The sequence below is a fragment of the Coenobita brevimanus genome, chromosome 65 (genome assembly GCF_032717465.1).
Source record: "Coenobita brevimanus isolate Jiangsu-jjx chromosome 65, ASM3271746v2, whole genome shotgun sequence".
Classification (NCBI taxonomy): Eukaryota; Metazoa; Arthropoda; class Malacostraca; order Decapoda; family Coenobitidae; genus Coenobita; species Coenobita brevimanus.
Window position 1 is genome coordinate 50,990,390 of NC_137018.1, and position 11,039 is coordinate 51,001,428.

Here is an 11,039-nt window from a genome sequence, read left to right on the forward strand (position 1 = left end):
AAGTTCACCTAGTTCAATGGGCCACGCGTACATTCACTTATCATTCAAGCCCCCGGAATCCTGGCTCTATCTGATACGCCAAAAACAATGTGTAAAAAAATTAGTCTGAGATGGGCATGGAAAGATAAAAGCTGTGCATATTATTATTTATATTTACATGTAGAAGAAATAAAGACTAGCATTTTCACTGTCTCCTTATATGGTATTATATTGCTTTAGGGTGCTCCACTATGTATACTATTTCAGTGATAAAATGCACCAACATATGCTTTACCTGGGAGGTATAGAGCTCAATTTGGATTTCATGATAAGCTTCATTTGGGAGGCAAAGGAAGGGAAATGTTTCCCCAAGTTACACTCTCATGGTTGGGACAACTTCAGTATTCTATTCCAGCTAATGATGGAATTTTATGTTTTTATTCAGCTGAGAATAGGTCAATCCTATCACCATTAACCCTCTCATAGTCAGGAAAACTACATTCTCTTATAACTTGTGCTAGATAACATTATTCAACCATGACTGTGTGATTGCTAGCACTGTCAGAGAAAACTGTGGAAGCAGAAACAGAGGAGTGAAGATTTCATTTATTACAAAGGTAAAGGTGGGGGCCGACACCATGAGGCACTTAGCCAGTGCTCAACCCCTTAATGGAGGCTTTTGTTGTGGATTATTTACCCAATATCCTGGGATACAAGGCCACTGCATCATCCAGGTTGCCACAGTTACTCTAGGACTCTAGGTATGGTACTCATTTTACCTACCAACCCACAAAGGGTGGATGGGCAACTGGGTCAAATGACGCCAGCTGCCCGCTCCGGGATTTGAGCCCTGACACTACCAGGCCGGCAGCTTCACAATCAGCAATGCTGACCACTCAACTACTGCAGCTTCTTAACAAAATGCAGCAACTGTGGAAACCGCCTTTCAACCCACTTCACATCATCTTGTGGGAAAATGGGTCAGGATGATGACAGTGATATTGATAATGAAAATGCTGCTGCTGCTTTTGATGATGACAAAAGTGATTATGATGATGATGATGGTAATGATGTACTATCATGAACACTAATTTCTTTACGTCCCTGGCTCGAGGGAAGTCGAAGCCAGAACTGAAACAGTTGGGTATGTGGGCACGGTTAGAGCAGTCCCATGATGATTTACGAAGTGCTCCATGACTGTGGTCATGTGTTTCGTCCATGAGAGTGAGTTGCATTTCAGGTGAGTGAGCCTCTTTCAATGAAGTGGCCTGTGTCCGCTCACCTGACATGTCTTCTACCCTGGCTTCAACCTACTTCGAGCCAGGGGGAGTAAAGAAATTAGTGATCGCGATAGTACAGTACTGTATGTGATATGAGAGATCAAACGTATGTTCTGGATGGTCACTTGGATGTACCCAATTAATCCCTTCACTCTGAAGATGTTTTTTTTTTTTTTCTTGCTGCTTCCAAACTACTTTATTCAGCTCAAGACACTTTCCAAACTGAAAAGGTTAAATAAAGCCTTCACTACAAAAGGTCTTCCCAAAGCTGAATAAAATCATCTATGTTAGAATAAAGTATGAGACGTTACCCTACTGAAGAGTTAGCTATCTGTTCATACCCAGACGCCATAATCCCATAAGGGGTGGCCATTTTTCTTTTAGTTAGCTGATTTAAGGGAAGGGGCATTAACCCTCTGCCAAACCACTTCCTGACATGTAAGGAACAGGTATGGGTTCGTTATATGGTTACCTCCCAGCGCTATAAATGGTTTCCTGGCTTGCAGGAAACCATTAGGCTTGTCAATCAATGTAATGCCACCTGAAAAGGAAAGAAGAGTAATGAAAAGTGACAGGAAAGTTGGGAAAATAGGAGTAGAGAAGGGCAGACACAGACAAAGAATGATTAAAGTGAAGGAAGAAGTAGGAAGCACTACATCATGTGAGTGGATGATGGTTGCCACCATCTACCACTAAGGAGGGTGGGTTAACACCATTAATAAAATCAGGTATTTTGCACCTTTATTCTTGCTCCTGCCTGGTGGTTTTTATCAGTTTTGAAGGAATCTCATATTGATGAGGATAAATGTAAATTTTGTCTTTTTGGACAGGACAGAATTGTATGATTTAGGTAAAGAAGCAACAAATTAATATAGTCAACTCAGGTAATTCACGGTTATTTTAGTTTTAATACCCACTGTCACTCAGAAATTCTGCAAATTATAAATAACATAACTTAAGGGAAAAATTATTTATGAGTCCAACCTCTTGGCAAAGTTGTCCTCTATGACCATACTGTACTTACACCCAACTAGAAGCCAGCGAACACTAACATCCTTTCAGAACAGTATGTAATGCATGTATTTAATGGAAATGAACAATACAGTAAGGTTCTTACCTGACTCCCACTGACAACAATGCCTAAGTGGATGGGAGATGAGGAGGGGTTCTGAGGCTTGAGGCACATTATGGCATCTCACCATGAGGAGAGTGTGGTAGTAGCAGGGTCAACAGGGTGGACTAATATGCCCGTTTGCTGCTACTCGTGGGTGGTAAATGTGATTGGTTTGTCATGCTTGATTATGATTGGCTTCTGGCCGCCACCAGTGTAAACAACACAGTGACCTGGAAAACTCCTTGGAAACAAGTCACTTGGGACAGCGACTGTGACTTATCAAATTGGTTACCATGACATACAAAGCGATCACGGTTTGGCTGGAAAAGTAATGTGGAGCGGAAAACCATGACTAACAAACCCACGATATATGTGAGATGACTGTATAATTAAATTACTGTATTATAATACTGAGGCTGGTGGCAGAACTGGCAATGATGCATGGATAAGATTAAGTTTGTTTTGTTAAAAAGACGAGTAAAATTATCTTTCAGCCTTAAATACTGTACTAAAATGACAGTAACAGTCAATCACACACTGCCCCCTTTGAGGCACACAGACCAGAGACCCTGTGGTTACACTACCATGGTTCAGAACATCTTAGGGCAGGTGACTGCCCTATGCCCCTGGTGGCACTACATGACTAAAAAACTTCCACTCACCTTAAGGGGGTTCAAACCTGCATAACTGGTGACCTTAGACCACCAAGTGTATATTGCTCGAATCCCTTCAGCATAGATATGAAATTTGTATTTTATAATTACTGTTACCACATGGTCTTATTCTGCTTATGAGGGCATTCAACAAGTGTAGGTCACTAGGTGTTAATGATGGCTACATCTAACCTCTCTGGTTCAACAACTCTCATCTCTGCTAAATAAAATTGTCTGGAAATTAGCAAGAGTAATTATAATTCGAAGAAGTTGTCAACAGATTAAATAAACATGGTGACAGTAAAATACAGTACAGTAGTGGTACTGTATATCACTGTTGTCCTGACACAACCACACAGCAAATGTGTTGTTGTTCTTTTGGCTTCAGGCTCATGTGGGTGTCACAGTGTGGATATGCAATCTGAACTGTCACCGTTGCAGGTGTACTACTGCAAAAAAAGTATGACCACAACACAGCTGAATGACACATGGTTGGCTAGGGGGAGTCCCAAGCTCATCTACCCAATGTTTACAAAATTCATAAAATTTTAAGCATTCTGTAATGATGTAGGTCCTACTGGAGTACTGGCACGAGTAATTCCACTGATTGTTTGCAGTTCATTGGCTAATATACTTTCACATGAAATAAACTTCTGGGCAATCAATTACATGTAAACATTTTTCACATCAAGAACCTATTACTGGATGACTCACTGACAGAACAGCATTGGTACACCTGCAGATTTCATATTTTCCAGCCATTGTAAGGTGTTTATATGCTGTTCATAATGGCATCAGTGCATTTTCACAAAAGCCCTTTTAATTTTGACTTGGTCAACAGGCCTATCACTATTGTCTGTCTCCACCAAACCCATCCGTTTCACCACCTGCATCCCTGACGACACACGCCCTGAGGGAAGTAGAATATCCTGTTACACACACTACACAGCTACATTTACTATGACAGTAGGAAGCTGCAATTATACAGTACTTTCTTTTTTTTCAAAATATTATCATCATCATCTCCAATGCCTTGCTCCCTCTTTGGAACCTCCAAATGGGGGATGGCCATGAAAGATCCATCTCCAAGTTTGAGAAAATATACAATATACAGTACTTCAAAGCACCCTTAATTTTAAAGTTTTCATAGAACGTATCCATTAACAATAGGAAAATTATATATACTACAAGGACTGTATCCGCAATAACAAAAACATGTTGATGTAACCTGAATGAAAATATCTAGAAATAACAAGTTATTAAATGTGACCAACCAAATATGGCATGCTTTCCATCCAGCCACTGTGTAGGTGCCAGGGTGATGAAGAACTGTGAGCCATTTGTGTTTGGCCCAGCATTGGCCATTGAGAGGAGTCCAGCACCAGTGTGTTTGAGCTCTTCATGTATCTCGTCGTTGAAGTGCTTGCCGTATATGCTGGCACCACCACGCCCCGTACCAGTTGGGTCTCCACCTGTACACAAGTGAACAAGGTTGTTAACTTCTTCAGTGGTGCTGAAGAGAATCACTTTAACATGGTGGCATCAACATACCCTAACTGGGCAGCTATGCAGCTGTCATACAAACGTCTCTTAACTCCATTCCTATCCCAAAACTGAGATTGATGAACTGCAGAAGCACAATTACAGCCTGTAGTTCACTGGGTTCATGATCAAATAAGCCTGGGGCCTTAACAACTGCAACTTCTTAACTACAGTCAATCCTTGTAAATCGCGGCAATTTGGGTCTGGACCACTGCCGTGATTTATGAATAATAATTCTTATGTGAAAAATTAATTTGGGTCTGGACTTTGGCCAGCTCACCCCCACAGCATCCTCCCTACACCTATCTAGGCACCATCAAACACAATCATACAAATTTAGGAATATTCAGTGCAAGTATTAAGGATCTCACCTTAATCCTATGACGAAATTGCTTAAGTGAATGGAGTGGGGTGGTGTTGGGAAGAACTTAGAACCTCTCAGCACTTGTTCTTCCCAAACTCTTTCACCAGCTTTGAAAATTTCTCTCCCCTCTCAACACGACAAATGAGCTCCAAACGTTGACTGTACGACAACTGCGGCAGCTTCTTGATGCCATACTGCTTAGAGCGCTTCATTAGGGGGTCAGGAGGGGCCATGGCAGGTAGGAGGCGGGGGGAAGTTGCACAAAAAAGGCAGGTATCTCTCGTACTCCACGGCGATGATCTGTAGTGTGCAGACTGGCGAGACAAGAACAACAACAACATGGCGGCATTAGTATGCACATATGCCACCAGGGACGCGCGGTGATTGGTTGTTGGGTCGCGATTTTCAGTCTGAATGCCGCGGTGTACGGTTCTCCTCGGAAAAGGCCCACTTGGGTGCCTAGATCCGCGAATTTCATGACTTAACAGTGATTTAAGGTTGCCGGCAGTCTGACGGCCACCTAGCCGTGATTTATGAACACGCAATATACGAGGATTAAGTGTACAGGGTTACCTACTATGTTTTATTCTTGTTACTGTCAGGCAATTCTGTTCAACTTAGGTGATGCTTCTTGTAGTGTTGAGGTTTGAAAAGCCAAGGATGCATCCCAAAATACCTGAGTTTTTTCCATACAACTGGTAGTTACAGTACAATAAACTGGTGAAAAACTGGTAGGGTATATCAGCCCTTAAGAGGGAATCTGAATAGACAGTTTTTGTGGAACTGAGAACTAACTCCATAAAAGTTTAAAAAAGGAGACTTAAAACAAGTGCTTACTGTACCTTGTATCATGAAGTCTCTTATGATTCTGTGGAACTTGCAGCCATTGTAGTAGCCTCGCCGTGACAACTCAGCAAAGTTGCGACATGTGTTGGGGGCATGTTTCCAGTACAGCTCCAGGGTTATTTCACCCATCCTGTGAGATAATAATACAGATTACTCACATGACCGTCTCCTGACTCAGCCAAACAGCTGATACCAGTAAGCTCACTTTTGTTAACATAAGCTTAACTTTCCCTACAATTGTGTTAGAAAAAAATATATACTGTATAGCCTATATATATATTTCTGCTATTCAGACTTCATGTACACACTTCAGTACTTTCTCACGTTCCTGGACACTCTTTACATCATTGTTCTGGATATCACAGAAATAAATATTTGTCAACTCTAAGTTTGAAGGATATCAAAGTTTGATGATATTTCTATGAAAGACGAGTTACCGGTACATGATAAAACGGTTCTTAGTAAAATTTTACCAAACAGGCACATCAATTTCAAATGTCTTCTTAAAATCTTGCGATCTTCAGGAAAGTAATTTTAATACGGCATTGGAACGACACAAATAGTTATCTTTCACTGAGACACCAAAATGTGTATAGGAAGAACAAAATATACCTTATTTGGGGGTATTTAACAATGCAGCCAGTTTGCCCATGTCAGTGTGTTGACTGACTGGACACATTGATCAATGATTACCAATGACCCTGTTGACGAGACTCGTCAGTCTATCTATCTATCTATTGCTAGATGCCTTAATCCCTTACAGGATGGCCACAAACAAATCGCCTCCATGTTGCCCTATCCCCAGCCATTTCACTGCCCCGCTCCCAGCTCCATCCCCCTCTCATATACCTCTCCACTCCATCCCTTCATCTCATCCTTGGCCTCCCCCTCCCTCTCCCCCCCTCCACCTCACTCACATATACTCTCCTTGTTAGTCTCTCACTCTCCATCCTCTCCACACGGCCAAACCAACTCAATGTGTTTCTCCTACTGCTTCCTATCACACCGACATCCACAACACAACGATCCTTCACTTCCTCATTTGTCAATCCACGTCTCCATGTGACTCCACATGCTCCTCTCAAATAACTCTTTTCCACAGCTCTCACTCTCGACTTCTGTCCCTCTAACAAGGTCCAAGCTTCACTTCCACAAATTAGAGTTAGTATCACAATACTGTCATGTAGTAACTTTTTCACTTCCATGTTCACTTCCCTGTTTCTCATCACTGCTTTCAAGGAACCAGCAACCCTTCTCAGCAGTGCATCAAACATTTAAAGCCACAAGAAACATAACAATACAACCAAACCTAGTTTAACCTAACTAGGTGCTTCACCCCCAAAGCTCATCTGATTTTAACCATGTAGGTTTGCGAAGGGTTGGTGTCCCTCCCCATAAAACAAATAACTCAAAGTCAAACGGCCGCCCCTTACACAAATATGGCGTTTGGCTATGGACAGATAGATAGGACTGTCCCTTAACCTAACACAGAAAGCCCTAAATTCCCACCAGGCCAAATCTGCCCTAACTTATTCTATCTTAAACTCATCATCATCATCTGGACCTCAATTCCCACCCAAGGGCAGGGTGAGGAGTAGCAACATCCAGACAGCCTAAGTCTGCCCAATTCAATAGGCCACACTTCCATTCACTCATCATTCGAGCCCATGGAATCCTGGCTCCAACAGACAGGCCAAAAAAATTTAACCATGTTCTGTAGCTTCACATACTGGTATACCCATCTGACAGAGTCAATTCGAATGCTGTCACGTTAAAAAAAGAGTGTCAAATCCCCAGTTATGTGCTTCTCTGCACAAAATCCATTCAGCCAGCTCAGTCTCTTGTCAGTCCCCTAGCCTCACCAACTTCCAAATCTCTCTTCCTCACACTCTCATTCACCATATCACTCCACATTCTCCTTGGTCTACCTTGCCTCCTCTGCCCTTCAAATTCGTTCAGATATACCTTTTTCACCACTCTATTGTCATCCATTCCCTCCACATGACCAAACTGTCTTAGTACACTCTCTCTGATTCACAGACTTCCTCACTCTACATGTTTCACGAATCACATTATTCCATATCCTATTCACTCTCTGCACTCCACATACATTCCTCAGCAGTCCCATCTCCACTGCCCTTACTCCTGACTTTTTATTTTCATGCCACACCATAGCTTCACATCCGTATCTTTAAGCTGGCACTAACACACTCCTTCTTGTAAGCCTCGTGCAGCTGCAACACTCAAGCCTCTGTTTTTTATCAAGGCCTTCATAGCACCAGCTACTTTCCTTCCTTGAGTCACTTTACTTTCCACTTTTTTTGCACATTTTCCTCTCTTTTCTGTCACTGTACCCAGGTATTTGAACTCCCCCACCAATTCTAGTCTCTCTCCATTCAATGTAACATCACACTGGAAGTCATCTTCTCTTTCAGTAACCATCACTTTACTCTTTTCTACATTTACTCTCAAAGGATGACACTCAAAGACATCTACACAACTTTGCACTTGTCTACCAAGCTCTTATCCGGAATTTGCAAGCAGCACTACATCATCAGCATACAACAAATTTGAGATATTTCATCCACCTCCAACGCCATCCCTCTCTCCATTACTCGTGCTTTTACTTCTCTCATCACCCCATCCATATATACATTGACCAATCATGGGGACATCGCACAACCTTGTCACAAGCCCACACTGATCATGAACAATCACTTACATGTCCATTTACTTAACTGAAAATACTGAAGCCTGACATATCAGTAAGGAATTTTCAAACAGGCAATAAGTGAGTTTGGCAGCTAGCTTTGTTCTTACTGGTAACATCACTGGAGTAACAGTTTATGTGACAAGAAATCTTTATGTACTGTACTTCACAGGCAAAACTTAAAAAATACCCAGTATTTATGGTAATCAGTAAATGTACACTTTATGCAACAGAGAGACCTTACCAATTCAGTTTGTATTCCTCCAGTTTGTTTTCTGTATTTTTCTAACTATTTTCTGGGTGGTAAATGACCCTTTCCTGCTGAATTTTCCCACCATTATTATCATCATTACATTTCTTAAGCTTTACCTACGACTAATTGTTTCCGGTTTAACAGAAGACTTACTAAAATGTACCCAAATTCATATGCTTTATTTGTTTTATTTTATATTACTTTTATGGGCATAAATATTTACTACTGATTTTTCCTCTGCTGACTTTGTTTCCCTGTTATTATCCATGTCCCTTTTGCTTTACCGATGACTATTTTGTGGGGTGGATTTCGTTTGCCATTTCCCAACTGCACACTTCATGTGGCTAGGTTAGGTTGGCTTATTTTCCAGCGGATTAGAATACGTTACGGTACTCTGTTAGGTGATCGTGATTTATGTAGAGTAGGTCACATATGATTAGATTATGTTAAGAGGCTAGGTTAGAATATATGGTATTTATTTCCTCTACTGCCATTTCTTTAGTGGGCAATCTTACCATACCCAGTGGATTTGTGCTGTAATATATAGTGTATGCCTGTACAGTATGTGTTTTTTGTGTGCAAACAAATATGGTATTTCTATTTCTTATGAATATTTTTAATTTCCATGATCTTGGGTTAGGTTAGTTTAGGTTGAGATAGCTTAGCTTAGCTTGTCGGATGAGCCAAAAAGGATCATCAGGGTAAGTTAGGTTAGGTGGCAATCAAGAGTTAGGAGGTAACTAAGATTGTCAGGGTCATATTATGGTTATTATTCATATGCCCAACACATGAGGCCTCAAAACACTCAAATGAACAAAAAACTATCAAATGGAAGGAAAAAAACACCAGAAATGGGAAACGGCAATAAAGGAAATAATTACTGAATATATTTTGTTAGGCTGGGTTACCTTCCTTTCATGTAGGTGGTGGAAATCCCCATTTATTGTGAATCGTGATGGGGAACTACATGGCTCCCGAGATGCCAAGCCGCAAACAACAGCCGCTTCTGCCTTTATGTTGAGGGTTCGAATGAGTTGATACAGTGGAACACAGCTAAAAGCATCGAGGAAACAGATTTAACAAGAAATGTTCATTTACCATCCCAGCAATAATGGGAAAAATATAGGACTGCTTAAAGTGAAGAGTGTATGTTTACCTGGTAATCTGTGAAATATAACAAATATCATGTAAAAGCCCATTCCAGTAGGGTATGTTAGACCTGTGCCTGAGTGGTAAAATATTAACCACGTATCTTTACCTGATTGTTATGCGTTTCTCCTATACCCAGACAATTGTCAGAATATGCCTCTACTATCATCCCAAACTTCACCTCAAATACAGACGAAAATGCAAATTACTGGTGTCCACACCTCAAACAAGATATTCAATCACTGGAATGAGTACAGAGGACAGCCAAAAAACTGGTCAAAGAATTGGCCTGGCTGCCTTATGAGGAGAGATGTCCCCGTCTGGAGCTGCAGGATAGGAGAATCAGGGGGGACATGATCAAAACATATAAGCTATTACATGAATTTAAGGACATCCCTACACTCATTTATTCCAGAGGAACAAGAATGATTTGAGAGGGCACTCCCTTAAGCTACAGAAGCCAGACCACTGGAGGACAACATTAAAGGGAAACTGGTTCTCCATTAGAGTCATTAACTATTGGGATGCACTCCCCGAGAGTGTACCGGTAGTGACTGGCCCAACAATAGCCACATTTAAAGCCCGGTATGATAGCCACATTAAATCGTTAAGGCACATTGGCTGACAGGTCTTAAGAGGTGGGGAACACCACACGTAGCCTGCTTCTTCATTCCCCACTATGTATTCATAGGTAAGCATTAATAATGCTAAAACACTTACGAGGTCTCCATGACTACATAGGGAGGCTGCCACGACTTATCTGGGATGGACATAATGCATAGGATGAAGCTTTCCTCAGTAGAATTATTACGCTGCTTTATGTTTGGTACTGTTCATTCCCATGTGCTGGCCGTACGACACGATTACCGATAATTTGAGCAACACTTCCGCCATCCACCATTCACGTTTGTTTTGGTTTTGCTGACAGTTTCCGGAGTTCCCGGCTCCCGCTCTTTTCTCTCTCTCTCTCTCGGCAAATATTTTTTTTTTTAATAAATCGTCTGGTGTTGGCTGGAATAAAAGGAAGAGTTTCCTCGGGAATATGTGTTACTAATTTTTCTGATTGATTATTCATTGTTGTAATTTTCTGATTGATTATTCATTGTTGTAATTTCCTCTTCCTTTCCTTTCTTCCTTCTCATCTTCTCT

General features: G+C 41.3%; 1 protein-coding gene across 2 annotated transcripts; it reads right to left on the bottom strand.

Annotated features, from left to right (window-relative positions):
* Positions 1 to 1,999: 1,999 nt before the first annotated feature.
* Cypl (peptidyl-prolyl cis-trans isomerase-like 1 Cypl) lies at positions 2,000 to 10,798 on the bottom strand. 2 transcript variants are annotated; one of them, XM_080276557.1, is made up of 4 exons: positions 10,611 to 10,798; positions 5,775 to 5,908; positions 4,301 to 4,498; positions 2,000 to 3,936 (listed from the first exon to the last, which is right to left on the bottom strand). In XM_080276557.1, exons 1-4 carry the CDS (start codon positions 10,661 to 10,663, stop codon positions 3,821 to 3,823), a joined length of 501 nt encoding a protein of 166 aa, XP_080132683.1. In that variant the 5' UTR covers positions 10,664 to 10,798; the 3' UTR covers positions 2,000 to 3,820. The 2 variants fall into 2 exon arrangements, with proteins under 2 accessions (XP_080132683.1, XP_080132684.1); XM_080276558.1 differs by lacking the exon at positions 10,611 to 10,798 and adding an exon at positions 9,650 to 9,696.
* Positions 10,799 to 11,039: the final 241 nt, after the last annotated feature.

What these genes read in the sequence shown, in the direction of transcription:
- Cypl (XM_080276557.1), bottom strand. Translation starts at nt 10,663, where the DNA reads ATGTCCATCCCAGATAAGTCGTGGCAGCCTCCCTATGTAGTCATGGAG. An exon ending in TATGTAGTCATGGAGACCTC is followed by an intron (nt 5,909 to 10,610) that starts GTAAGTGTTTTA and finishes ATTATCTCACAG; the next exon opens with GATGGGTGAAATAACCCTGG. An exon ending in AAGAGACTTCATGATACAAG is followed by an intron (nt 4,499 to 5,774) that starts GTACAGTAAGCA and finishes ACTTGTGTACAG; the next exon opens with GTGGAGACCCAACTGGTACG.